The sequence below is a fragment of the Drosophila miranda genome, chromosome 3 (genome assembly GCF_003369915.1).
Source record: "Drosophila miranda strain MSH22 chromosome 3, D.miranda_PacBio2.1, whole genome shotgun sequence".
In the NCBI taxonomy this organism is placed as follows: Eukaryota; Metazoa; Arthropoda; class Insecta; order Diptera; family Drosophilidae; genus Drosophila; species Drosophila miranda.
In genome coordinates, this window is record NC_046676.1 from 14,219,005 (window position 1) to 14,246,954 (window position 27,950).

General features: G+C 44.1%; 5 protein-coding genes across 6 annotated transcripts; 3 read left to right on the forward strand and 2 right to left on the reverse strand.

Annotated features, from left to right (window-relative positions):
* Positions 1-83: 83 nt before the first annotated feature.
* LOC108158141 (latrophilin Cirl) lies at positions 84-9,662 on the forward strand. 2 transcript variants are annotated; one of them, XM_017290357.2, is made up of 13 exons: positions 84-685; positions 823-887; positions 1,040-1,116; positions 1,469-1,658; positions 1,720-3,197; positions 3,270-3,497; positions 3,556-3,766; positions 3,835-4,075; positions 5,703-5,868; positions 5,940-6,169; positions 6,231-6,328; positions 6,398-8,143; positions 8,211-9,662. In XM_017290357.2, the coding sequence occupies exons 4-13, from the start codon at positions 1,624-1,626 to the stop codon at positions 8,650-8,652; spliced, it is 4,875 nt and encodes a 1,624-aa protein (XP_017145846.1). In that variant the 5' UTR covers positions 84-685; positions 823-887; positions 1,040-1,116; positions 1,469-1,623; the 3' UTR covers positions 8,653-9,662. The 2 variants fall into 2 exon arrangements, with proteins under 2 accessions (XP_017145846.1, XP_017145845.1); XM_017290356.2 differs by having other exon boundaries at positions 1,040-1,658.
* A 1,745-nt stretch (positions 9,663-11,407) lies between these two features.
* Positions 11,408-12,343, forward strand: LOC108158155 (vacuolar protein-sorting-associated protein 25). Its single transcript, XM_017290377.2, has 2 exons — positions 11,408-11,532; positions 11,585-12,343. The coding sequence occupies exons 1-2, from the start codon at positions 11,483-11,485 to the stop codon at positions 12,057-12,059; spliced, it is 525 nt and encodes a 174-aa protein (XP_017145866.1). The 5' UTR covers positions 11,408-11,482; the 3' UTR covers positions 12,060-12,343.
* Positions 12,344-12,615: 272 nt separating this feature from the next.
* LOC108158153 (probable palmitoyltransferase ZDHHC24) lies at positions 12,616-13,900 on the reverse strand. Its single transcript, XM_017290375.2, has 2 exons — positions 13,442-13,900; positions 12,616-13,391 (listed from the first exon to the last, which is right to left on the reverse strand). Exons 1-2 carry the CDS (start codon positions 13,677-13,679, stop codon positions 12,775-12,777), a joined length of 855 nt encoding a protein of 284 aa, XP_017145864.1. The 5' UTR covers positions 13,680-13,900; the 3' UTR covers positions 12,616-12,774.
* A 982-nt stretch (positions 13,901-14,882) lies between these two features.
* LOC108158145 (sulfhydryl oxidase 1) lies at positions 14,883-18,149 on the forward strand. The gene is made up of 2 exons (XM_017290365.2): positions 14,883-16,452; positions 17,329-18,149. Exons 1-2 carry the CDS (start codon positions 15,022-15,024, stop codon positions 17,812-17,814), a joined length of 1,917 nt encoding a protein of 638 aa, XP_017145854.1. The 5' UTR covers positions 14,883-15,021; the 3' UTR covers positions 17,815-18,149.
* An 8,562-nt stretch (positions 18,150-26,711) lies between these two features.
* On the reverse strand, positions 26,712-27,561 carry LOC108158237. The gene is made up of 4 exons (XM_017290469.2): positions 27,415-27,561; positions 27,228-27,356; positions 27,035-27,163; positions 26,712-26,956 (listed from the first exon to the last, which is right to left on the reverse strand). Exons 1-4 carry the CDS (start codon positions 27,479-27,481, stop codon positions 26,733-26,735), a joined length of 549 nt encoding a protein of 182 aa, XP_017145958.1. The 5' UTR covers positions 27,482-27,561; the 3' UTR covers positions 26,712-26,732.
* Between the last annotated feature and the right edge of the window lie 389 nt (positions 27,562-27,950).

Genomic DNA, 27,950 nt, shown 5'->3' on the forward strand with positions numbered 1-27,950 from the left:
TATTTAAATATAGGGGGCTTAAGTGGGCTAAGTTCGTTTTTCTGCGGTCGGCGGTCACACTCTGCACAAATTCAAGTATACAGAATTTCTATAAAAATTTTCTTCTTGAGCCACGGTTTAAAAACTAATTTTTTGGAATTAGTGAGAAATAAAATTTCAAAGGCCTATTGTGAAAATATTGTGATTAAAAAATTGAAAATTGGGAATCACGTTTAATGAAAACTGCGGCTTGAGCCAGTCTACCATCAGAATTTTCCAATTACTAGCCAACGTCAGCATATTTCGAGTGTCTGGAAAAACCATTAGCCAGCGAAATTAACCAGAAAGTCTTAATTAAAGTGCCAAAATGGAACTTACAACAAAAACCCCACATCATTCTTTGATTTTAACACTGAAAATTGTGCTTGAAAGTGCATATGGTGGAGCGACAAGACAGAACAAAGAAAACCATAGAAAATGGTGCTCCAAGGGGCAAAGCAGCGACTAGCAGCAAAAACTTGAATACGTGCGTGCTGAGTATGTAGCATGAAGCAAGCGCACTGCCTGCAGTCGCAGCGCAGCCAGCGCCAACTTTTCTCTACATGCAACTGCATTTTGTACGTATACAAAGAAAACGGGTCTTTGTTCTGCATGACGAGGCGCAAATCGATGGCCAGCAACAACTACATACAGATCATGGAGAAGGGTGTGTATTTTTAGGCTCCCTTTCTCCCATCTTTTATTTGTCTATTTCCTGAGTGTCTATCACTGTGTCTGTGCGTGCGTGTGTATTGTAATGGATTTCAGTAAATAATTTTCTTATGTGTGGTTTGTCTTCTGCAGATAAGACATTAGTCAGTCAAGCCTGCTTTGCCATAAGAGAGCTACGGAATGGAATATTATAAGAGGTAATGCATCTGAAAATAGGTCACCAAACTAGTTTTTTATAGAGAAGTTTTAGACGGGTCGATGGCATTTTCGATCTTTTCTGAAAATAGGCCAACTAATATTCAGTAATTCAATAACAATGTCTTTATATTTTTCTTTTCTCTTCTTCAAGATTTTACAAATCGAAGCTTAAATGGCTGATAAACTATTGACTGTTGACGATTCGTGAGCTGGGGCTGGCAGGACTTGGTATTTATGACTACTATTCTACTTGCAACAAAGCATCCATCGCTATCGATCCACCAAAACCACAAACAGCCACTAAATATATACTAAGTATATCCCAGGCAGCGTAAAAGCGTATCATGCTAAATATCACATTATCTATCTACAATATCTGTATATTTGTATCCATTTAGAGCGTAAGTGTATTTGCAGGTCCATCATCACAAAACCAAACCAAACCAAACTACAACAAATCAACGCAACGCTAATCAATACTTTCTCTATATGCCATATATATATATATACTTACATATATTCTTTTGTATCCGACCAACTCTACATATGATCTTCAACTTACGAATCGTTCGATTTGCAGCTCCCAAGTACCAAACAGCCTATGCCTGCGAGGGCAAGAAACTGACCATTGAGTGCGAGCAAGGAGAGCTAATCAATCTGATACGGGCCAACTATGGACGCTTCTCAATTACCATATGCAACGATCATGGCAACGTGGAATGGAGTGTTAACTGCATGTTTCCCAAGTCCCTCACGGTTCTGAATTCAAGGTAAGTCGTAAAACTGAACTGCGTGACGGGAGCCCGTTCTCCAATCCAATTCCAATTGCAGATGTGCTCACAAGAACAGTTGCAGTGTGCTGGCGGCGACCAGCATGTTCGGGGACCCCTGTCCCGGCACACACAAATATCTCGAGGCACATTATCAGTGCGTTTCGGCGGCGCAGACGTCGACCACGACGAACAGACCCAGTCCACCGCCATGGGTGCTGAACAATGGGCCGCCAATCTTTGGCAATGGCAGCGGTCTGATACATCCGACGAATATCGGCGGCGGATCTGGAGGTGCGTCTGCTCCGCCCCGTCTGCCGACGTTGCCTGGCGTGGTGGGAATCAATGGAAACGGTGGCATGTTTAATGTACCACCACCTGCCACGCATGCCACGCCGCCGGGCAGCACAGCCACCCTGCCGGGCGGACGTCTCAAGGGAGTAGCGACCTCCACCACTACCACCAAGCATCCAGCTGGTCGTCGCGATGGTCTACCGCCGCCGCCACAGCTCCATCACCATCACAACCATCACACAGACGAGACCACGCCCACCAAGCCCAGCGGCAAGGTTCCAGCTGCAAGCAATGCCACAGCACCCTCAAATACTCGCATCCTAACTGGAGTAGGAGGAGGTGGAACTGATGATGGAACGCTTCTAACCACAAAGAGCTCTCCCAATCGGACTCCGGGAACAGCGGCCAGTGGCCCATCGGTGTCAAGCAACGGAAGCGCTGTACGAACCATAAATAACATCAATCTAAATGCTGCTGGCATGGCCGGAGCCGATGACGAGACCAAGCTCTTCTGTGGTCCCACCCATGCCAGGAATCTCTTCTGGAACATGACCCGTGTGGGGGATGTGAATGTTCAGCCGTGCCCGGGCGGTGCCGCCGGCATTGCCAAATGGCGCTGTGTGCTGATGAAACGAATGCCAGATTCAAGCTTCGATGAGGACGATGAAGAAATGGCTGGGACCAGCACCACGACCCCCATGCCCACCAGTGGCGACTGCCTGCACAATAGCAGCAGCTGTGAGCCGCCAGTGACCATGGCCCACAAGGTCAATCAGCGTCTGCGAAACTTTGAGCCCACCTGGCATCCACTAACGCCAGATCTAACGCAGTGTCGCAGCCTGTGGCTAAACAATCTGGAGATGCGAGTGAACCAACGAGACTCTTCTCTGATTTCCATTGCCAATGACATGTCCGAGGTTACGAGCAGCAAAACCCTCTACGGCGGGGACATGCTGGTCACCACCAAGATCATCCAAACCGTGTCCGAGAAAATGCTGCACGACAAGGAGACTTTCCCCGATCAGCGGCAGAGGGAGGCTATGATCATGGAACTCCTGCATTGTGTGGTTAAAACTGGCTCTAACTTGCTGGATGAGTCGCAGCTGTCTTCGTGGCTGGATCTCAATCCTGAGGATCAAATGCGTGTGGCCACATCCCTGCTAACAGGCTTGGAATACAATGCCTTCCTTCTGGCCGATACGATTATCAGGGAGCGCAGTGTGGTGCAAAAAGTCAAGAATATATGTAAGTAGCTTCTCTCTGGGGGATGACAATTCATCAATATTATCATCACACAATCTCCGTCTCTCTCTGTAGTGCTCTCGGTCCGAGTTTTGGAAACGAAAACAATCCAATCCAGCGTGGTCTTCCCGGACTCTGATCAGTGGCCTATCAGCTCTGACCGCATCGAATTGCCCCGAGCTGCACTCATTGAGAATAGCGAAGGCGGCCTGGTGCGTATTGTATTTGCCGCCTTTGATCGCCTGGAGTCCATACTGAAGCCCAGCTATGATCACTTTGACCTGAAGAGCTCTCGCAGCTATGGTAAGTCCCAAAGTAACTCCGAATATAATACAAGTGAATAATCAAATATTTGCCTTAGTGCGCAACACAGCAATCTTGACCAACGATAGCGATGCTAGTGCGGGGGATTTGCAGCAGCGCTTGCGCATATTAAACAGCAAGGTGATCTCGGCCAGTTTGGGCAAGGGCCGACATATACAGCTCTCGCAACCCATTACCCTGACGCTAAAGCATTTGAAAACGGAGAATGTGACCAATCCCACCTGTGTGTTCTGGAACTATATTGATCAGTGAGTGTCCAAAGTATTTGTAGGTTGTGTGTTCATTTGATATTCAACAATTGCTTTTTCTTGTGTAGTGCCTGGTCTGCCAACGGTTGCAGTTTGGAGTCAACCAATCGCACGCACAGCGTCTGCAGCTGCAATCATCTAACCAACTTCGCCATACTCATGGATGTGGTGGATGAGCACCAGCACTCGCTGTTCACAATGTTCGATGGGAATATGCGCATCTTTATCTACATCAGCATCGCCATCTGTGTGGTCTTTATAGTTATTGCACTGCTGACATTGAAGCTTTTCAATGGGGTATTTGTCAAGGTAAGAAACGCCACAAGTCCGTTGCCCCATCAGCGGGCGGGCAGCAGGCGCCAGCAGAATAATATTCGCGATCAGACACACGAGTCCTTGACCTTGACCACGCCCAGCAGCCAGACGAATGTCGCCACACCAAGTCACACCAATACAAACTTTATTCAACACAATTCCATTCGCAACTCACATCGCAACAACTTGAATTACAATGTCCAACAGCAGCAACAGCAACAGCAGCACCAGCAACAAGTTGTGGCAGCTGCTGCTGCTGCTGTGGTGCTGTCCAACCAGCCCCAACGAGCCATGCAAATGAATAACCTAAATCTGAATCTGCACCATCATGGCCAGCAAACGGCGGCGGCTGCAGCAGCTGCTGCTTCGATTGCTGCTGCACTGCAGCAGCATGCTGCCCAGGCCAACAATCCTGTGTCCAGCAATAATCTGAACATTAGCCACAACTATCTGCAAGCCAGGCAGCAGCAGCAGCATCAGCACCAGATGCAGCAGCAGGCACAGCAGCAGCAACAGCACCCACACCGCAACCACAATCTGAATGTGGACGGCAACGTCATGGACAACACGAACAACATTATAATGCAGGCCAATATGGATGATTTACAATATAAGTGGTGGTGGTGGTGAAAAAGAAGAGAAGCAAGCATAAACCGTAGGCTAGGCTAGGCTCTCTATTCGTAGATATATGTATGTATGTATTTATGATCAAGAGAGACATGTGATATAATGCTTAAGTAACTCAAATTATTCATGAAACGTATGCTCTGAGACAAACTAATTCAATCATAAGACTCGGAAGCTACGCAGGAAAGCGATTAGGATTTACGAATTAATCCAGATTTATCTTCGCTTGACAGCATCAGCTTTCACTTGAAGACTTTCCCAGTTCAGTTATATGTAGTTCTATATCGTAGTAATTTGTCATAGTCTAAGTTTAGTGTCCTTTTTTCGAAGCCTCCATACATTTTTGAGGTAATTTTAAATTGATGTCTGTGTTCACTTACCCAAACGATTCATATCATCATCTGTTAGCATGTTTTATTTTTATTACAATAATTATCTATCCTTTTGAGTGTATTCCTAATCCCGTTGTGTGCATTTTCATTGTCTAACAAATTAAACCTAGACATCGTACCATTGATATAATTCCTTTATTCATTTCCAATTTTCTTTTGTATGTATTTAATTAATAAAATATACAAATGTTGCTAATTTTGTCCTGTAAAACTTGCATTTTGTGTGTTTGTTTATTTGATTATCTTTTAATTTTTCGTTTGTACATACATATGTATCTTCCATTTTGTTTTTCTTGTTTCGTGTCTTGTTCTATATCTAACTTTATGCGCTATATTTTCTTTATTAGTCTTATTAATTTTACATAGTTTTTCTTTTTTTTTTTTTGACATTTCACCACCAACCACCAAAATTATTGTAAATCAAATACTAAACTAAGTTTGAGCATCGAATTTTTAAACGCAGTCAATTTATGACGTTCTTTAGGGAGGGGTGAGGGGCATTCCTCTTTCTATTTCTTCTTCTGCCTGGCCTGCTCGCAGCTTGGAATCCAACACCCAAAACTTATCCCCATTTTCTACTCTATTTCTTCTCGATATTCTAGTCTGCACGCACCTCGATTTATATCAACATTTATATTTGCTTGCTGGCCATTGAGCTGCTCTTTCTACTGGGCATTGAACAGACCGAAACAAGCATCTTCTGTGGTTTCATAACCGTTTTCCTCCACTGTGCCATACTCTCTGGCACCTCCTGGTTCTGCTACGAAGGTAAGCCAACCGCTTCTGCCACTCTATGTAAAGAAATTCCCACAGCTTTAACATCCTATCCACACCTGTAGCCTTCCATTCGTACTCCACTCTCACTTCGGACGAGCTGCTCCTGGAGGTGGATCAGACACCGAAAGTGAACTGCTATTACCTGCTGTCCTATGGCTTGTCGTTGAGCGTGGTGGCCATATCGCTGGTCATTAATCCCAGCACTTACACCCAAAACGATTATTGCGTCCTTATGGAGGCCAATGCTGTGTTCTATGCCACCTTTGTTGCTCCAGTGCTTATCTTCTTTATGGTAAGCTCCCATAAAAACCATCTTGGAAAAACCCAATCAATACCGCCAATAATCTTCTCAGGCTGCCATTGGATACACCTTCCTCTCCTGGATTATCATGTGCCGCAAGAGTCGGACCGGATTGAAGACCAAAGAGCACACACGCCTTGCCACTGTTCGGTAAGATCTCTCACACTTTCCGTCGATAGCCGATGGGATAATCTTTTGGTGCTGTCTCCTTGATTGCAGCTTCGACATACGTTGCTCGTTTGTGTTCTTCCTGCTGCTCAGCGCTGTTTGGTGCTCAGCCTATTTCTATTTGCGCGGAGCTAAAATGGATGAGGACGTGACCGGCATCTATGGATATAACTTCATCTGTTTCAACACCCTCTTGGGACTCTATATCTTTGTGTTCCATTGCATCCAGAATGAGAAAATTCGCCGAGAGTATCGCAAATATGTGCGACAGCACGCATGGCTTCCCAAGTGTCTGCGTTGCTCCAAGACCTCAATTTCTTCAGGTATAGTGGCCGGAGGTGGTACTGGACTTGGTGGCACCAACGCTGGAACGCTATGCAGCGTTTCGACTGCAAAGAAATCCAAACTACCGTTGGGGACAAATGATGACGCCCACGACGAGCAGCAGCAGCAGCAGCAGCATATGTCGGCTACCGAAGATGCCATCATGGGCGCCAGTTCCGATTGTGAGCTCAACGAAGCCCAGCAGAGACGCACATTAAAGAGCGGACTAATAACGGGCACCCTGCAGCCATCTCAGTCTCTTGGCGGTCATGTAGTGCTGGAAAGAGGAAATACTTTGCGCTCCACCGGTCATGCATCGCCAACGAGCTCGGCAGGATCAACTCACCTGATATTCGCCCACAAGCAGCAGCAGCAACAGCCACCTTTGGGGGAGGCCTATTACCACCAACCGGACTACTACAGCTGGAAGCAGACGGCTGGCGGGATGAAGGCCCAAAGGGAGTACTACAACAACGCTGGGGCAGCAACATCCTCTCCGCAGCAGGCCCATGAGGTGTTCTACTGGACGCAAAAGCCAAACAGCCAGCATGGCAAGAAAAAGAGGGGTGGCGTAGGAGCTATTCCGGCCTCTCCGAGTGGTTCCCTGCACAGCCGGGCCACTGCAGCCTCCCAAGTGCTGTTCTATCCATCGTACAAGAAGACCAAGCCAGGACAACAAGCACATCCGCACTATGCAGAGGCCCTGGACCCACCACAGCCACCAAACGCTGCTGCCTATTATCAACAGCAGCAGCAGCTGCGCCAACAAAGGCAACAACAGCAGCAGCAACTCTCCTCCGATGAGGAGCAGGCCGAGCAGCATGCTCATCTGTTGCACTTGCAGCATCAGCAACAACAGCAGCAGCAGCGACGAGCTGGTGGCCAGCAACAGCTCCCTGCTCCGCCGCCGCACATGGCGCAGTATCAGCAGGAGTTCATGCAGCGTCAATATAGAAATAAGCATTCCAACTGTGATCTGGGCGATGCCTACTATAATCAAGGCAGTGTCGGCGGAGCGGATGGCGGGCCTGTGTACGAGGAGATACTCAGTAATCGCAACTCTGATGCCCAGCACTACGAAGTGGGTGACTTTGATGTGGATGAGGTCTATAACAACAGCGTGGGCACCGGCGTTTTTAACAACATGCGTGCGGCAGTGGCTGCTGGCGGTAGTCGCTATGGTGGCAGTCTAAGTGGAGGTAGTGTCTCATCCCGAAACCAACAGCAGCAGCAACATTCGCTGGCGCAGCCAATATCTGCGAGACGTTGCACTGCCGACGAGGACGACGACGAGGATGAGGATGATGAAGAGACAACTGCCGCAGAGCAACTGCACGATGGCGTCTGTGATGAGGAGGAGGAAGACGAGGAAAGCGATATGGAGGATGATTCGCACGGGTTACCACCCCAAAGTGCTGAGCGAATGCGTCGATTAATGGCGCTACAGGATGAGGACTTTAAACGGCGGTTTCAGTAAGTTACTAACGCAAAGATCGAATTCAGGGAAAAAGGCAACAAGTAAATTTCAATCCTACTTTAGGCGTCAGCAGCGCAAGCATGGAGCGCCCGTTGATTATGGAACGCAACCCCCCGGAACAGCGCAAGCAGTAATAGAAGGAGCGCACCCAGAACGCAATGGTGCGGTTTTTGGGGTTAGCGGCGGCGTTGGTGAGGGCTCCATGCGGGGCGCGCTTAGGCAACAGCAGCAACAGCATGCCAAGTCACCGAGCGCCCGTTTGGCGGTAAACGAGCTATTTGGTCACGGCAACGCCGGACCACCGCTGCCACCTGCCAATCAGACGCCTGCACAGAAGCGGCAACAGCTTCAGAAACTATCACCGCAGTCCACAACATCATCGTCGTCGCATACATCACACAGTAACCCCCATTCGCATCCCCCTCACCATCAACAGCGTCATCTATCGGCCATGCTGGATGAGAACAACACGGTGCGCTGCTACCTTGAGCCGCTTGCAAAGTAGGGCAGCGCAGCCACTGGATACCCGGAACAGTCTTAGGCAAAAATTGTAGCTTAGGGTCTCTAGCTATACCTAGTATTAGTCGTTAGTCGAAAATATGGAGCATTGTGTGAAACAACATGCTGTCATACTATACGTGCAGTGATTCTAGAATCCCAAAACTTTATGAATGTATATGTAATAACTCAAATCTAGACGATAGGCCAACAACAGAAGACACATAGAAAAACACACGAAGACCAGACCCAACACACGGAGCAATGCAAGCTTAACCTAAATATAGGAGGGACTTGATTTGTCTGTCCTTCAACTTGCATGCATTTTATACCAACTTCGAAATCGATCTATTATGATATATAAATGTATGTACTATATGTATAATGTATTGTAATACATGTCACCACATGCCATTTTAAGTAGATTATCAATAATATTAAACAAAACCCAAATATATATATGAATGTGTATGTATAAGATCTGAGAACTGTAAATGTACATTATCTATTGAATGCTGGCGGATTATGTTTTATGTATTTTGTAAGGAATCAATTGTTTATTTGATTTGCCGCTGATTATTATCGTAAGATATATAGATATAGACACACGCAGGCTTAAGATTTGTTTCACGTTTCATTCACCAAAAACAGAAGAAAACGTGCTTTAAGAACTTTCGTTGAAAAGGTCTACTTTTTAATTTTGTATCTTTGTATTATCCAACTGCCGCTTTACACCTCTGAACCAAATATTCCTTCCAATTACGAAGCAAATGTTAAGAAACGATTTTGAGCGGAATTCTAATGCCATTTTTTTGTTGCATCTGTATTTCTTTTATGTTTTATGCGATCCAGAGCGAAGCATTTCAAGTGTACATTTTCATCAACATAGATGCTTTAAGCACACACACATGAAGGCATTTATTTTGTATTTTTTTGAAGAGAACTCTTAATTGCTTTATTATTTATATAATACCTATATACTGAAAGATAAATAAATCGAATGCAATGCTATGTAAATGACTTGGATATTAAATGGCAGGCATACGACGGGAAAACGAAAGACAGCATACAAAAGAATACCTATCTAGCAAAGAAAGATTTCAACCAAACCTCACTTGTTAACTAGGAACTAACTGTAAAGCTCTTTGAACATTAGCTAACTAATACACATACTCTAAACGGTACGGTATTATCAAGAGAAACCTTCGCTCCCTAGAGAATTTCACGCATGTGTACAAAAAAAAAACAAATAAAATAAAGTGCAAAACCAAAAGATAACTATATACATATTATATGTTGTATCTACCATGCTAAGGATCTCCTCCTAACTCTATCCCCATTAGACCCGATCCCACAGCAACAGGAAACCTTTTCCCTACTACAGAAAGAAAATAAATAAATGTATTACGATAGTTAATGGCAAGGCACACACACAGAGGATAAAGATAGTTATTAAGCACCCACATCATGCAAATTGTATAAGCAAAACCAAATTAACGTAAATCAGCTAATAACATAAAACTCAAATTAGTGTAAATGATTTCAAACCTATAGAATGCCGCGCAGGTCTGATTGAACACAAGCAAAGGACTCTAGAAAAAGACCCTAACTGAACAGAAAAAAGATATTGAATGTATTGCGCCTGCTAGTACTTAACGTATATTAAACAAGAATATATTGCAGATAAAATTAAATATATATATATATATATATATATATATACGTGTGAGTACTTTGATTATCCACCAAAATGCAAAAAAAACTATTGTCTCTACATGTTTACTTTCTTCGAGAAACCGGACTACAAACGTTTGAAATAAACCAAAGCAAGACACCACACCCCATCAAACTGTATGAAAAAGCCCGAGGAAATGTTTATGTACACAATTTTTTCTATTTAAGACCAATTAAAAAGTATTTCATTTGAATGTAAATGGAAAATCCGAGTTCTAATTTGGTTGGGCCGGGACTGAGTAAACATGAAACGTAATGGATTCTATTCCACCAACTGCCAGAATAAATTATTAAATACAGTTTCGGTTAAGTGGGCCGTTAAATTATTTGAATCATGTTTTAAATATTTGTTCAGTGCTGCCCATCTATGCGGACTGCCAACTGGTGGTAATTACTTACAGGGCTCCCGCTTGCGGTCTAGAATTTAGAAATTTCCATACGCAGGTTTTTTGAATTTCCGCTCTCAATTCGTACTTCCGTACGTCATTTATTCCAATGGATTGCATTTAAATCATTTTCGCTCATTCACGCTTGAGTTTTGTGGGACTTTTTTGGGATTTCCTCTGGAATTTGTTGCATACCCTGGGAAAATTTTTGCTAAAATCTATTTTTGTTTGACCTATTTCGATATAACCTTTTTTTACGCAAAATCTAATAAAATCAAGTATTAAGATTAAATGAGTTAGGTAGAAAAATGATTCATCAATCGTATAAAACTATGTGGGCATGGCTAAATGTTCTATATAGCTAATAATATTCGACGGAACATCAAAATCTAGCAATATGCTTTCCAATCCTGGACGCAGAACGATTAACCTATTATAAACCAAGGGGGTGTTTCAATTTTCCACCGAAAATAAGGAAAATTTAAAAATGTTAGCGCAGTTCAGGTGAAAGATATCGTGGTTATTTTTTAAGTTCAGACGAAAGACGGGATGAATCTACAAGAAGAATTCACAATCGTGAATATTCTCGGCCATTTACCTCAAGTAGTTCAACTATTTAAAAAGAGGGGGCTTAAGTGGGCTAAGTTTTCATTATACGAGACGCTATATCAACAGCTGTTTGAGATTGTTCATTAAATTAAGTTAAAATAAACAAATATGACTGAATTCCAATGGCCCTGGGAGTACACATTTCCACCGTTCTTCACGTAAGGCAATTTACAAATACTTGAATCATGCATTATTCAACTTTCCCGACAGTTTGCAGCCGCACGAAGAAACCAGACAGCAGCAGTTGAAGGTCTGGACGGATCTCTTTCTCAAATACCTCAAGCATACGAATAAGTTTTCACTCAGCATCAACGAACAGAGCTTGCCTCTATTCCACAATGAGTCTATTCAGCGACGCCTTTCGCCGGAGCTCATACTAGTGATACTGGAGCAACTGCAGCGGAGTGGGCATGCAACTGCTTTGGACAAACGTCGCCAGGAGTGGCAAGTGTATTGGTACACGCTGGAGGCGTATGGGAACATGGTATACGATTGGATACAGGAGACGGGCCAGACCAACAGCATTTGCACCCTGTACGAAATAGCTTCTGGCGAGAGCACCACTCAGATGGATTTCCATGGCGTGGATGAGTCAGTGCTCCTAAATGCACTACGACTGCTGGAAGAGAAGGGCAGATGTGAGCTAATTGAGATAGATGGCAGCCATGGTGTCAAATTCTTCTAAGTGTTTTGTAAATGTATTCTCTCGACTGTGGCTTTTAAAATGAACAAAAAAGAAAGCGTTGCCGGTCCCACAAAGAATGACCATTAATGTACTATGTACCCATATTTTAAAGTAATATCAATAGACTAGTCGATATATGTTAGCCATATCCATCTGAAGATATACTGTCACAGGAAGTTCTTTTCAGCTTACTGCTTTCTTAAGAGAATTTCCATCGCAATTTTTAAAGCATATATAAATGTATCGAGATGAATGAATGCACTTTCTATAAAAGTGGACACAAACAGTTTCAATTTGGCTATAAAAATCATCAGCTTTCTGAAGGGCAATGCCTAGCAGAGATGGCAACTGTGTGCGCTCCAATTTGGGCACTTTTAATGCAATTCTGCAGTGCATTATACCGAGCCTGGGCAGCTACTATTAGCTGCTGCATATCGGTAACAACTACGATGCCCACCGTATTCCCGGCACTCCCGCCGTGATCGCAGTGCAAGCGTCTGTGGACGATGTGAATATGGAGTCGCATAAGCTGAAGCTCCTGGTCGACGAAAGCTCCTTTGAGAAGTAGTAAACTTTATTGTAAAGATTCGTTTGTAATTGATTGTTATAAACACGATTGTTAAGTAAATGCATTGGTATGTGCTAAATTAATACTATAATATTGATATAATTGAGATCCAACTATTCGAGTGCTGACTAATGAGGATTGACAGTGTTAATCCTCTTTCGTTAGATGTGTGAGAACCGGCTCCCAGTTGATGCCATCGTGAGGCAGCTCGCTGTGCACAAACGGTGATAACCACGTCAAGTACATGCGCCTGCCGAAAATCATTTCCATGTTAGCCCGCATCCCGAGGTCGTAGTTGCGACTGCGGCGCTCCTTTGCCACCGAACCCAATTTTAATATAGGCCAGTGGTAGACTAGTAGTAGACTAGTGGATATACCGAAGGCCAGCCAAGTGAGTAGGTATGTAAGTAAATAAAAGCTTTCCCAGCTGGGGCTCAGAGTGAGGCTCACAGCGGGCACAAACACTGTGATCAGGGTGAATGGCCTATAATAGAAGTCGAAATGGACATTCCACAGATAGATGCCGCCCAGGATGCCCGCAACGAAAGACCCAATCATCAGATACAGTAGAAAGTAGACGAAATAGCGGTAATTGTGATGTCCAATGCAACAGCAGGTAAAGCGGCAATGATGGTCCCGCTTTAACACACACACGTTACAGACCTCACAGTGCCAGGACCGGGGTGGCACTAGCGCCTGGCACTCGTTGCACATATGCCAACGGGCTCGCAGATCGGGATCCAGAGGCGGCTTCAGAAGCTCCACTAAAAGGCAAACTTTGTAATCGCATTTGGAGCAGCAAGATTGTACTTACTTCTAATTGTGGTGTCCACCAGCATGCAGGCGAGTAAATTCGCGGTGATGTTAAATATCAGAAACTGAGCGGCCACCCAAATCACCGTGTACCAGAAGCTGCCGACTCCAAACAACTCCGGCAGCACAAGAGTCATATGGAAGACATATGTGACGGGGATAAACACCACCAACAGTAGTAAGCACGACAAATCAGCGAAGCATCGCGGTCGAACATGGTCCCATGAACGCAAAATCATTTCATTCCCGTTATTTTCGCCCCCACGGTTTGTTTTGACAAATAAGTGATGAACCAATAAGCAGGTTCATCTATACTAGTTCGTTTCACTGCTCTAAATAAAATGGGAGTTCACAGAGACATATAGTTTCGGCTGACAATGGTGCACTTCAAATTTAAACTAAAATGTAAACTAACAACTAAATGACTTTCCACACTGGCAGTTATTAATTTTGATTAATGGAGCATCAGTGAACTAGATGATAAACAAAAACCTATTTGGAGTTCGAGCTAGTTTTAGCTCAGTTACACTGCAGCGCGTTTTCTATTTAAAACGAAATTAACACAATTCCACTGTATGAGTGTTTTCATGGGTAGGAAGAACTCACATCCTTTTTTCTATATTTTCCATAATTTGTTAATTGCTTTCCATAATGTCTTAAAAAACAAACCAGCTGTTTTCGTAACGCAAGACGTAATAACGCAGCGAGATGTATGCCCACTGGAGTAACGCAAAGTTCGTTAAAATTTGTATTTACTCTTTTCCTTAGCCATATTTTTATCTTTAGAGTTTTTTTTTGCTGTCTCTCTCTCTATTCTTAGTAGCTAAGCCAATAACGCAATTGTGAAACCCTAGTGTAAACAGGGTGTTTGGGTCCCAGTCAAGAAGGAAATAAATTCTTTAATCGATCGGATAAAATTAAGTGGACATAGCAGGGCGTTCTTATTACCTAGTAATATTCGACGGAATAGAAAACTATAGCAATATAAACGACTATCCTCTTCGTTTTTTTTTGTTTCCCCATTTTTGCTAAAAACTATTTTTGTTTGACCTATTTCGCTATAATCTTTTTTTACGCAAAATCCAATAAAAACAAGTATTAAAAATAAGCAAGTTAAGTAGAAAAATGATTCATCAATCGTATAAAAATATGTGGGCAGAACTAAGGGTTCTATCTAGCTAGTAATATTCAACGGAATATCAAAATGGAAAATATTGTTTCCAATCCTTAACGGAGAACGATTAGCCCATTGTAGACCAAGGCGGTGTTTCAATTTTCCACCGAAAATAATGAAAATTGACTAATTTTAGCGCAGTTCAGGTGAAAGGAAAAGTGTTTTTTTTTAAGTTCAGAGGAAAGATGGCATGAATCTACAAAAAGAATTCACAATCGTTAATACTCTCCGCCATTTACCTTAGGGGGCTTAAGTGGGCTAAGTTCGGTTTTTCATCATAACGCTATATTGTTGTTGAGAACCAAATCAAATGCTGCGGTAAAGTAAAACTTATCGTATCGGTCGCGTTCCATAGTATACTGTGAAGCACTGCACACGAATCCCCCCTCACACTCCCACTCCGGAAAATGTCTGGTGCGCAGGTGGCAATTTTAACAGTTATTCTGCTGTTGGAGACGGCGACCGCTGGCGTCCCGCTGCAGCGATACGAGGCACTTCTGAAGCAGCAGTCGGCGCCCACCGACGAGCAACTGGGTCTATACGACGAAAATGACAAGGTTGTCCAGCTGAGTGTGGGAAACTTCAACGAGACCGTCTTGGAGCAGAATCACGGCTCTCTGGTGGAATTCTACAACACCTATTGCGGGCACTGTAGGCGCTTCGCTCCCATCTACAAGCAGGTGGCCGAGCAGTTGCATTCCTGGCAGGATGTGGTCATAGTCGGTGCCATTGACTGCGCGGCAGAGGAGAACAATGGTATCTGTCGGACCTACGAGGTCATGGGCTATCCCACGCTTCGCTACATGGGTCCGGGTTTCCAGCCGAGTGCCAAGAACTACGGACAGGATCTCAAGTCGCAGGATCCAGCCGAGATTCGTGGCTTGTTGGCGAGCATACTGGTCGCCGATAATCTAACAAGCAGCAACAACAACACTTACTGGCCAAATTTCCACTATGTCACGGAAAACGACTCAACCTCCACCATCTTCGAGGGACTGAGTAGCCAACGCGAGTTTGTGGCACTTGTCTACGAGCCAGAGAACTCAACGGTGGGCATTGAAACGGCCCTGTTCCTTCTACAGTGGCCCTCTCTGCAGGTGCGCCGTGTGAGCGATCTGGCGGCGGCTTCCAAATTTAAAATTGATCCCACCAGTCATCAATTGTCAATTGTGGATCGCAAGGGTGAGATCACACCCTACACACCGGCGGAACAAACTGGTCCAGCATATTCCGAGACCCTTCAGACTGCACTGCGCAAGAAAAACATAACACCAAGGCCTGAGAAGGCTGAGATCCAGCATGCTCCGGTTGCAGCTATTGGAGAAAAGGCTGAGCATAATGAAATCCTCGAGGAAGTTCATCGCCACAAGCATTTAGTTTATCAGGCAGATCTCGAGCAGGCCATCCGTACAGTACTGCACAACGAGGTGCCCAAGGTTAACGAGATAGGAGGTGAACGTCTACTTGCCCTCCAACGTTTCTTGGGCGTGCTGCAACGCTACAATCCTTTGGGATTCAATGGACACCAGCTGCTGTCTAAGCTCAAGGACTATGTGGTGCAGTTCAATCAAGAGCTGACAGGCAAACAGTTCGAGCAAGAACTGCAGCGACTCGAGGGGCAACTGGGTCCTATCTACTCCTCCACGCATTTCGTCGGGTGCACTGGCTCCAGTCCACATCTGCGGGGCTTCAGTTGCTCTCTATGGACCTTGTTCCATTTCATGACAGTGCAGGCGGCCGAGAACGAGGACTCGCAAGATCCCCTCGAAGTGTTGCAGGCCATGCACGGCTACATCAAGAACTTCTTTGGCTGCTCCGAATGTGCTGATCATTTCCAGGTGAGTCACCCGTGGCACAAGTGTACGTGCTAATGACCACTATATCGCTGATTGAGTTAAAGCTCTTCCTATGAGATCAGGGACAAGCAGAGAGGCAGGCCTAGGGGGGTAGAGTAGTTGATTACACGGCAGAAGATTGACGCGCTGACAATAGGGTTTTTCCATACGGAATTTTTTTTTTTTTTTTTAGAAAGTATTTTTTTAACCTTTGCTGGCTACGCTACTGTTATAGGTATTGGTGTTTGTTAATTGCAGCGTCATTCAAATAAATAAGTTTATGGATCAGCAACTCCGGCATCAGCTCGGCTAGGAAGTGGCGTATTCTTCAATCCATTTACTAATTAAATAATCACGGATATTTTTTGGATTCTGTTGTATAATTCCGACGTCTATCTTATCTACGCTTAGTCACCACAACAATCAATGCAGGGAAAACCGGTTTCTATACAATATCATCTACTACAGAGAGTGCTATTACTCTCCGCAGAAAACTTCCCCATTTCGCAGTTAGAAAAATCATTGCAAAACCGAATCAAACAAATGTGTTTGTTTTGATACCCGAAAAGGGACCACATAAAGGATATATGTATCAGCATTAACAACCATATCGATATCCCCATATCAGTCTCTCTGTTTGGTGGATCGGTGGAAGTGTATCACAATCTTCTGTCGCCGCAGCTATGTAGCTTTTCTTGTCAACATCTCGTTTACGTTAACTAAACAGTAGTCAATGCAACGTTTGTTTACTTGGAATGTACGTGCATACATTCATAAGTGGGCCTCTCTTCCCCAACTGTGCCAACAGCTGCGCTTTTGTGACGTACATATACATACATATACAGCTATTGGATAACTTGTTTTATATCTGTTGTGCAGGCAATGGCCTCAAGACGGAAGATATGGAGCGTGCCGAACAAGGAGGAAGCTGTTTTATGGCTGTGGGCAGCGCACAACGAGGTGAACCAGCGCCTGGCCGGCGATGACACAGAGGATCCTCAGTTTCCAAAGATACAGTTTCCCAGCGAGAAAAGCTGCAGTCAGTGCTACCGCACGCCAGGCTCCACGTCGGACAACATAGAAATCAACTGGAACAAGGATGCAGTTCTGAGCTTCCTCAAAAACATTAACAATCCACAGTTTGTAAGCAGATACGGCGTGCAACAGGAGGATCTGCTGCATGCGACGGCGGAGAAAATGAGACAAAAGCGTCAAATATCGAATGTATTCAGCGACATTGACATGAGGATGGGCATGCTTCTTTACGCCTTTTGCATTGTGATGATGGTCGTGGCATTCAAGTTGTTCGCCTTCAAGGGCTACCGCAAGAAGCCGTACGGACACGACCTGCTTGGCAAGGTGTAGATGTAGATAGGCCGGAGAGAACCAATCTAGGCTGCTTCCACTAATTTAAGTAATGACACAGAAACACCGAGCACCATATACCGGAACTTACACAATGACCACCTCTTCAATGATTTTATTAGGAGCACACACAATTATGTTTAAGTTCAAAGTGTATATATGTATGAGCACGCTTCCTCCAGTTTTAGTCCCGTAACCATAATGATAACATTCGCTTTTTTATAACGACTATGCAGACACTCTTATGGATTTTTCTTAAGTATGCAAATGTGATTTCCCGCAATAATGATTCATTTATGACTCCCGTGTGCGTTTAAATAAAATGCTAAATGCAACATCTCTTGTTTACAAGCTTGTTTCCGTCGACATCTTTGAACACATGCTACTGCCCGCCCAGGCCCACGGAACTCCGCATCCACGTTCATGAAGACGGCCTTTTCCCAGCTGGCCACTCAGGCCCGTCTCGCGTATCAGATCAGTGATCTTACCCTGGACACGATCGTCAAACTTCTAGCCGGATGGTGTCATCTTGGGCTGGCGGTCGCCCTCCTTGGCGTACACGCCCACCACAACGCCTTTGATCACCGACTCGCATTTCTCGGCGTTTTGCCGTCGCTGTTCCACATCTCTGCGTCTGGCCAGGGATGTGTGCTGGACACGCCTGCACAGGGCGTGCATCAAGCGTACAGACTTCATCGCTTAATGATAGTGACAGTCCCTCGCGACAGATTACGAAAGTTCTCTTATTTTTCAGACAGTTGCAGACAAAAGTTGATTTTTTTTCGAAAGACAAAAAATTTAAATCTAAAAAATAGAGAGAATAGATGTGGGGTGTGTGCCTCTTGGCAATTTGTGTGAAAATGTTGGGGGGGTGGTGGTGGGGGTACTTCAATTAAAAACAAATTTGGAACGCGGAACATTAACAAAGGAAATGTTTAACGAACATAATCAGATTACTTGCCGTCGGGCATGCTGATTGAAGGATGAAAAGAACCAAATAAAATATGCGAAAAGGTCTCCATTTTATTGTTGAGATTCATAATAAATCGAGAATAAACATGACATATGGGGCAAATCTGGGCTAGGTGAGGTCATTACAAATCGGGCTCGTTAAAAACCTCGAAAAACATTTTTGCAATACAAATGGTGGAGAAATTAGCCGCTTATTTTACTTTTTTATAATTTCATACGCACTCGTGCTCTCTTCTGTTCATCAAGTCTGTACTTATGCTCATTATTGCGTTGCTATTGCTTACAGAGGCTTTACATAGAGCTCTCACATGCACAGCCGAAAACCGCAACTGCACACACATGCACACGCATACAGCGATGCGTTCCGTTTTCGCATTGGGAGCGACGCATCGCGTGATCTTCTAATTCTCTTTCGCTCGCTTGCTTTTCGTTGAGTGGAGTTGCTCGGAAATTTCAGTTGCCGTACCGTTGCCTCTTAGCCGCGCCTTAAACCACTAACCGCGAAGAATACTTAGTTGGGTTTCAGCTCATATGAGTCAACGTGTCCCGTTTCTTTGGTGATTTGTTGTTGTTATTCGACCAAAACTTGTTGCCTTCTCGTTTCATTCGTTGTACCGTTGTAGCTGAGCGTCTTTGGTGCTAAGTGCGTCTTGCGGGAAAAATTAGTGGATTATTCGCGCACAAAAAGAGCCGATCGCGGAAAGAAAAATATGAATAAATTATAAAATTCATTTGTGTTTCTGTTTGTTTTTTTTTATAGTGCTTTTGTGTGTGTGTGTGTGTGTGTGAATATAACGACAGAATGGAAACGGCAAGGAAAGAACAGAAAGAGAGAATGCAGCAAAAGTGGAAGAACCAGGAAGAAGGTAAGAAAATGTTGTTTATGTTTTTCTTTGCTGTACGATTATAGGCGATGAACTAAAAAGATATAAAAAAAAATAGATCGATAGCATTTTGTTAGCTTTATGTTTAGTTTGGTGGCAAATAAGGGGAAAAACTTTTACCAAGAATCATCTTTCTTATAGGAGAAAATACTAAAGGAAAACAGGACTATAAAAATAACGAAAAATACCGAAAAAGTCAACTTCGGCTTATCTTAAAAGGTTTTCAGTTCAAAGCTAATGAAAATATATGCCTATTGTTTTCTTTCAATTTAGAGAATAATATCGGGAGAAACGTACATATATGGAAATGGGTTTAATTATTTATTCTCGTATATTGTTTTTTGACAGTGTGTGCCTCGCCCTGACTCCCTTTATTATTGTGATTTTTGTTGTTGCTGTTGTTTTTGGTCAGGTGCTGTGAGGAGGTGGGGGGCATGAATGTTTATGTTTCCGACTAAAGTGCTTCTTTTGTAAATCACTTTCGAGCTCCAGAGCCATGCAAAGGCTGAGGTTGAAGGTTGAATTAAAATTCCTGCACTTATAATTATCTCCTGCTGTTGTCCTTTACGGACCCACATGTACATACATGTGTACATATGTACTTCCTTTCACCGCATGTATTTTCAAATGTCAATTAGTTGAGTTAATTGAGCGAAAGTGCAAAATGTGAACCGCAATATCGTTTATACACATTTACGGAATTCACTCGCCTCTCTCTCTCAATCTTTTGGCTCCTATTTTCCCCTTGCCCCTTGCCTGGATCTCGGTCTTTTGGCCTTTGTTGGGGCAGCAGAGCCCTTTTGCGAGGCCAGCTTATTAGGCTAATTGCGTGAAGTTGGCTTTAATGAGTCGAAAAACGGTGCCAAGTCGGGCCCGCAAAAGGCCACAAAGGGTTGTTGGGGGTCTGTTGTGGCTTTGAATTTATGAGGCGGCTTTAATGGGTTAACTGGGTTAATGCTCATCCCTCAGCCCATCAACTATCCGCCCAGTCCCCCACTCCTGTCATTGTCGTGCCTTTTCATAGCTCTCTGGCCTGCAGCTCTTTCTGTACATTTCTCTCTCTCTCTCTTGAATTTTTGACAATTAAGCAAACATTTTGCAACCAAAAATGGCTCAATTTTCGGAGCAGATAAGAGGGGGAACAGCCCCCCAACGCCACCCCTTTTCTGGGAGTCGAAATATCTTTCGACATTTTGCACAAGTCATTAGGCCCTGAAAAATGATAATTTTTTGAAGCATTTTTGCATTTTCCAATTCGGAAAATACTCTGCCATGGGAGCCTTCCACTGGGACTTCAAGTGGGAAAAACTCAATCAACAACAAGCCGAGTGGTGGAGACTCTCTCCTAATTGGGAAATCATCCTTGGCCCCTCGCTCCTCTCCGACTGCGCCAGAAAGAGCATTGCCTCTTCGACTCGACACGACACGACTCGACTCGACTCCTTCAATGTGAATGGCTCTTCCTACTGATAAGTCAGGGGCTAAGGGGAAATGGCCCCCCCCCCCCCTCCGGCACCACCAATCCCCGGTTGTTGGAGTGCAGCCAAATGAATTTGCTAATGAGCAATCGGGCTTGAAAACGAATGCAAGTTTTCGGTGAGAGCTCTTTAAAGGGCGGCCCGGAGGAGGACGCGTTAATCATCTACAGCTTCGGTGCAAGGGAGGCCACAAAAGACCAAATTGTGATTATTTAAGGCCAAAACGTGGAAATTAGAGGCGCAAATTTTTCGGAGTTTCGGACAGTTGCCAGGGCAGCTGGCCAGCGTCGGAAATTATAGCCTACCCCCCATCCATAACGGTATTTCGGGGGCGAAAAGATACGAATAAATGAAAATGAAATCCTTTTTGGCACGGGGGGACGGGGCACAGGGGGGCGTGGTGGGTGTTCTCGACTAGAAAGAATTGCAATTGTGATAAAATTCAGCGTAACTAATGCCGACCACAGCGAAATGCGATAAATCGCTGGTTGGGCTTCACCGCGATACCCTGTACAATGAAGGTCCATCAAAAGGGGTCCAATTTGATTGAAGTTGATCCCTAAAACCGGTATACAGTTCCTCTCTCCCTGTCTTTCATTCATTCTCTGTTTATCGTTTGAATGAATGCCTCTGTACATATATTCGATATTATTTCGGGTCTCAATCAAAGTTCTTCTAGAGCATCTCTGCAGTCGCTTAATGAGTCGACATCTTTTTCTGCCCGGCTATCGGCCGGAGAGGGGGTGGGGGGACTGCCTTCTGTTGCCTTTTGCGGTCGTCCGGGACGGTTTGTCCCCGGCTAAACTTTTGTCCTCAGTTCCCCCTCATCCTCTCGTTTCTTTTCCTCTCTATCTTCGGCACTCTTTCTCGTCTGTTTGACTGGTGTTTTTTTGTGGTGTGTGTCTCTTGCTTTCTCTGTACATTTTTATGGCGTTGCCTTTTGCTTTGTTTCGTTTTTGCTGGTTTGAAGGGATCCGTGGACCAAGGACCAAGGACCAAGGCAATTTAGTTTCGCTGGAAATGATAATTTTCACTTGAGCGAGCACGTGAAAATGAGGAGAGGGGGGGGGGGGGAGGGCGGCGGTTGGGGGTCTCTGCTATAAATTGCCAATTAATGGCAGAACCGCAGCGGTACTCGCTCGGCGGTATTCGCTTCGATTTGGATACCCAAAAAGTATTCCCCGTCACACATGGCGTATGGATAATATTGACTTCTTTACTGATTTTGGCCCACTGTTCCACAGCTCTCTCGGTTGCCCCTGTCACGCTTCACTTGCCTGTCGAGCGCTGCATTCAAATGCACTCGATCTAGGCAGAACTCAACCCCAGCCCCCCCAGCCCCCCAGCCCCATCTGCTCCTCTTTTCGGTCAAGCTTCGTGCTAAATTCGTTGCGGTTTTTGTGGCTTCCTTCCGGTCCTTGCTTCTCCACTTCCTCCACTGAGCTGGTTTTTCCTCCTTCACTCGCAAAGAAAAACAAATACGCCTCGAATTTTCGGCACAAACAAAAAAAAGAAGCGAATGAATAATTGAGCGTATGTGGTGAATAGGAATGAGTGTACTCATTGTTGATGCACACACAGAGAGAGAGAGAGAGGGAGAGGAAGAGGAAGAGGGGGGTGCCTTGTGCCGGTGGTCCTTAGATTAGAACCCGGATAAATTTCAATAAATACTATTATATTGGAGGTTGAACCCGCCTCCCTTTCCACACCCCTTCTCACTCTCTCTCTCTCTCTCTCTCACTGTCTCTCCCCCTTTAATGCTTTAATACTAATCACATTTCGTTTATCATCAGTTCTATTGCTTGTTGCACAACCAGCGGCGAGGCAGACAAATAAATCAGACGCACCATCTAACGTTCCATCGAAAATCGTTGGCCTATGCCTCGTCCTCCGATATCTGGCGGTACATAAAACTGTCTGGACAAAATGCTAAAACAAACAAGCAGCCAGCAATAACAGCAATGCCATAGCACAGGCCCAGCACAGGCATGGCATACTATTAGTAGTCCCCGCCCCCGCCACCAGCACCCCTTCCCCTTTTGAATTGGCAAAATCAAATTATGTTTATTATTTATTTATTTTTAATACTCACTCCCCTTCTCACGACTAGCAGGCCAATGGGATAGTTAGATTTATGCATAAAACGAATATATTGACCAAATACTCGTACACGTACGGTGCAAGTCATCGGGGTATGGCTGGTATAGAAAACTATTATTATGGAGGCACTGCAAGGCACTCCTCCCCCCCCACCTATCCTGGGTATTTATATTATTATTATTTTTTATTGGTTTTCGTTCTTTGGCCAGAAGCTTTTTAAGATCTGTCTGCTTGTACCTACAGCATTGAAACGGACTGTATATTGGCTGGTTTGCTTTAAATACAATTGGCAAATTAAAGTGCCCTGGCCACCAATCCCCCTGGCCACCATTTCGCCGTAGCTCAATTGCATTTTTGGCATTTTTGGCATTTTCGTTTATTGTGCAAATTTCCTCGTTAAGGCCGAATGTGTTCCCAGAAACGATTTCGCTTGGAATAAATACAGTAATCATAGTATCGTGTACGAAATTTTTTATCTTGAATTTCCACAAATTTTGCATATATATTTCTCTGGAAATTAAAAGAAAAATGCACGGTTTTTAAATATTAAATATACATTGGAATATTGGAATAAATACTGTAATCAAAGTTTTTATTTGTATTATTTATTATTATTATTATTTATTATTATTTTTTTTATTTTATTTTGAATTTCCACAAATTTTGCACAAATATTTCTCTGGAAATTAAAAGAAAAATTCATGGTTTTAAAATAAAAACGAGGGGGAACGTTGTGAGTTGCTGCGGAGACCGCAACTCTACAGTTATACCCGATACTTAGTCAGTATGGCTCTCCTCCGGCAGACGCCGCTAATATTAAACGACACGACAAAGAGAGAGACAGAAAATCAGTCTGAGCTTGTCGTCGGGCGCTGCGTGGCCACTGCAAATTGATTTCTTGCTTTTGGCTATAAAAATGATCCGATCTGATCCAGATTCAGCCATCTGATAGATATGGTCATTATCTATGATTCTGCGTTTTTAGTTTTCTCGAATGTGCAATATTGTGGATGCAACAGATTTTCGTCCTTTGTGGGGGCGGAAGGGGGTGGGGCGAAATTCTGAGATATACGTTTTATAGTGAGATCTAACAGAAGTGCGGATACCAAATTTGGTTACTCTAGCCTTAATAGTCTCTGAGATTTGTGGATGCCCCAGATTTTCGTCCTTTGCGGGGGCGGAAGGGGGTGTGGCGAAATTTGGACACGAAACGGTCAAGGTCCGATATCACAGGAGTGTGGATACCAAATTTGGTTGCTCTGGCTCTTATAGGTTCTGAGATCCTAGAACCCATATTTTGCAATTGGCAAAACCGACCATGAAACCTGTGTGTTAGAGAGGGACAGAGCGAGAAAGAATGAAATTGTTTTCTTGATTCTGGCTATAATAATTATACGATCTGGTTGAGATTTTACACTCTAGAACATATAGTCATTTTCTACGTTTCTTCGTTTTTGGTTTTATCGTATCTTTAAAAATGTGGATGCCACAGATTTTCGTCCTTTGTGGGGGCGGAAGTGGGCAGGGCGAAGTTTTGAAATATTTTTGTAGCAGTGACATATCACAGAAGTCTGGATCCAAAACATCGTTGCTCTAGCTCTTATAGTCTTTGAGCACTAAGCGCTGAAGGGGACGGACAGACGGACGGACGGACAGACGGACAGACGGACAGACGGACAGACAGACATGGCTCAATCGACTCGGCTATTGATGCTGATCAAGAATATATATACTTTATGGGGTCGGAAACGATTCCTTCTGGACGTTACACACATCCACTTTTACCACAAATCTAATATACCCCAATACTCATTTTGAGTATCGGGTATAAATATACACTGGAATATTGGAATAAATACAGTAATCAAAGTTTTTATTTGTATTATTTATTATTATTATTTATTAATATTATTTATTATTATTATTTATTATTATTATTTATTATTATTATTTTTATTTTATTTTGAATTTCCACAAATTTTGCACAAATATTTCTCTGGAAATTAAAAGAAAAATTCATGGTTCTAAAATATAAAAAAAATATACCTTGTATTAAAAACAAGAACTTGCTGTGAATAGAGTGGATGGAATTCAAATGTCGACCTGGCACGATACCCTGTAATAAATAAATATTATTTATATTTCTACCACTGTACTTCTTTTTTAGTGCTCGGTACAAAATTTTTCTTGTCGAGATTCAAGTGTTAATATCCACCGGCATAACGGCATAATTTACAAATGGTCATTGCATTTTTTTTGTCTGATTTTTGTGTACATTTTCATTTTGAATTGCAAATAAAAGCGAGAGAGAGAGGGAGAGACTGCGAGGCACGAATTCGAGTATAAATAAATGCGAAAATGAAAAAATAAATATGCGAATATCTTGTGCATATCAGGAGATGAAACCTCTCTCCCTCTCTCTCCCTCTCCCCCTCTCTCTCGCTCCATCCGGCAGATGCAATTTACCAATGCCTGGCCCCACTCCTGGAATTCTGTGAAATTCTGTGCAGCTCCGAATCCTTGGATGCCACCAATTCGATGCCGATGCCGATGCCGATGCTGCTGTCATTTGCATCCCAATTGAGCTGCATTGCGTGCTCTGGCCACAATGCAAGGCATTAAAATTAGTTTATTTGAGCCCCGGCTGCGCCCCAATGGGCATTGCCAATCTGTGCCAGCCACCCCACCCCCCATCTCTGGTTGGCATTGCTCATACGCAGTGTGTCCCATCAGCAACTGTGTGTGTGTGTGTGTATGCGTGTTCTCTGGTGTTTCGTTTATCGCCTGCTTTTGTTTACCCTCCCCCTCGCCCATCACCCACTCCCAATTGGCCACTGGCTATTGGTCTATGATTATGGTATGCTTTCGGTTCGTGTCCGTGTCCGTGGCAGTATTTTGTTTGGATTTTGATTTACCACAGAATTTTATTATATTTTATTTATTTAAAATAATTACCGGATATTGCAGAAATGTGCTATGGAAAAAAGGTAATCGGATTTATGGAAAATCATGCCTTAGACAAAGATTTCATGCACAAATAAATGCGATTTAAGCCACTGATGAAAAGGATTCCAAGGAACCTCCCCCCCCCCCCCCCCCCCCGTACCCCCTGGAATGCTATTTTCCAGTGCCTTGGACTGCCTCGGGACTGGAAATAATTTTCAATAATTTATACAATTTATTCCACTTTGATTTATGTGTAATTTTTAGTTTATTTATTTAAAAATAAAAAATAAAAACAAAGAGTTTTTATAGACAGCGGGCATCAGCGACGTCAGCAACGTCATTGTCATCATCAGCATGGCATTTGTGATTAATGGGCGGGCAAATAAATGATGGCACTTCATTGGGCCACAGCGGTTGGCCACAAAAAAATGGCCATTAAAAATGGCCCATAATGAATGGCCATAAATTTCATGAAACTTGTCAAAATCAAAAAGCCCGGAAATGTCACATTACACAAGAGGGGAGGTCTCTCCCCGTGTCAAACTATTCGATATTTATTCAGCAATTGATAAACGTTGAGCAAACAGAGGGCCAGGCCCATTACATGCATCGTTTGAGTGGTGGAAGAGCAGCCATTACAGGGTATCAGACCGACTCGGGAGGTGCACACACAGGCCTCGACCTGCATGCCAGTGGGATGGGTCTGTCGATAGCAGCCATTGCTGCTGTTCACCCTGGCGCACATGTACGTGATGTTCTGGACTGCAAAGAGGGAGCGAAGGAGGGGGAGGAATGGAGTAATGGAGGCTATCACTGCACTTGGAGGATACGCATACTCACTTCCGCCTTTGAATATGTAGGAGTACTTGACACACGAGAAGCCCGGCGACATTTGGCAAAGGAAGTTCTCGCGATCCTCGGTGGTCATATTGTGCCACAGGGCCTTCACGTCCGGCACCGTATCGTTGGCTGGGGAGATTCCCGCGACTCAGAGATATTGATTTCCCGCCACGGCCAGTGGCTCAGTACTCACCTGTCACGACCAGCGGCATTACGCAGGGTATATCGTTGAAGTCCCCGACCCTCGCCTCGCAGGTCTCTGTGTGGATATTCGAGTGATTCTCGTAGGCCCCCACCCACGTAAAGTGGAAGCACTGGGGCGCTGAAATTCGAACGGGTAGTCAGGGTTAATGCAGCCACTCAAGGAACTCTCTATTCACATTCGGCAGCCAGTTGACGGAAGAACAGAAGCCACGGTAGCCACAATCTCCACGTTTCCAGTGGCATTTCCGATAAGGTGGCCTCTTTTTCGGCTGAGATACACTGTTGCTGTTGTTGCCACTGCCGGAGAATGACTGATGTGGAAGATAGATGGCAATCGATCGAGGGGCACAGATTGCAGGGGTCTTATCATTAAGTCTACTTGGCACTTGTCCCACTCCCACTCTGGGGGAGTGCATGTTCTGCGAGTGATATACAATTACTTGAAATGGCATTCAAAGTAATGTCTATCTGGGGCCAAAGCTTAGTATTTGATAGGTAGGACGCAAATGGATGGCAGCAACAGATGCATATCTTTTGGCTGCTTGAACACCTGGCTTCCTGCTGCCTTCTCCCCATCGATCGAGTGTGAATGATGTCTCTGGTGTGGTCAGCCATTGGTTCTTCGCTATTCGAGTAGTATTTCCAAGTGTCTGTCGCTTTGATTGCAATCAGCTTTGTCGATAAGCATTCTTATCTCTTCCTCTCTTTCTTT

Excerpts from the sequence above, each read along its gene's own strand:
- LOC108158153 (XM_017290375.2), bottom strand. The coding sequence starts at position 13,679 with ATGATTTTGCGTTCATGGGACCATGTTCGACCGCGATGCTTCGCTGAT. Across the intron at positions 13,392-13,441 it reads GGTGGACACCACAATTAGAA|TGGAGCTTCTGAAGCCGCCT; the intron begins GTAAGTACAATC and ends TTTGCCTTTTAG.
- LOC108158145 (XM_017290365.2), top strand. The coding sequence starts at position 15,022 with ATGTCTGGTGCGCAGGTGGCAATTTTAACAGTTATTCTGCTGTTGGAG. Across the intron at positions 16,453-17,328 it reads AATGTGCTGATCATTTCCAG|GCAATGGCCTCAAGACGGAA; the intron begins GTGAGTCACCCG and ends TCTGTTGTGCAG.
- LOC108158237 (XM_017290469.2), bottom strand. The coding sequence starts at position 27,481 with ATGCCACTGGAAACGTGGAGATTGTGGCTACCGTGGCTTCTGTTCTTC. Across the intron at positions 27,357-27,414 it reads CCGTCAACTGGCTGCCGAAT|CGCCCCAGTGCTTCCACTTT; the intron begins GTGAATAGAGAG and ends TTCGAATTTCAG. Across the intron at positions 27,164-27,227 it reads AATGCCGCTGGTCGTGACAG|CCAACGATACGGTGCCGGAC; the intron begins GTGAGTACTGAG and ends GAATCTCCCCAG.
- LOC108158155 (XM_017290377.2), top strand. The coding sequence starts at position 11,483 with ATGACTGAATTCCAATGGCCCTGGGAGTACACATTTCCACCGTTCTTC. Across the intron at positions 11,533-11,584 it reads ACATTTCCACCGTTCTTCAC|TTTGCAGCCGCACGAAGAAA; the intron begins GTAAGGCAATTT and ends CTTTCCCGACAG.
- LOC108158141 (XM_017290356.2), top strand. The coding sequence starts at position 1,378 with ATGCCATATATATATATATACTTACATATATTCTTTTGTATCCGACCA. Across the intron at positions 3,198-3,269 it reads GCAAAAAGTCAAGAATATAT|TGCTCTCGGTCCGAGTTTTG; the intron begins GTAAGTAGCTTC and ends CTCTCTCTGTAG. Across the intron at positions 3,767-3,834 it reads TTCTGGAACTATATTGATCA|TGCCTGGTCTGCCAACGGTT; the intron begins GTGAGTGTCCAA and ends TTTCTTGTGTAG.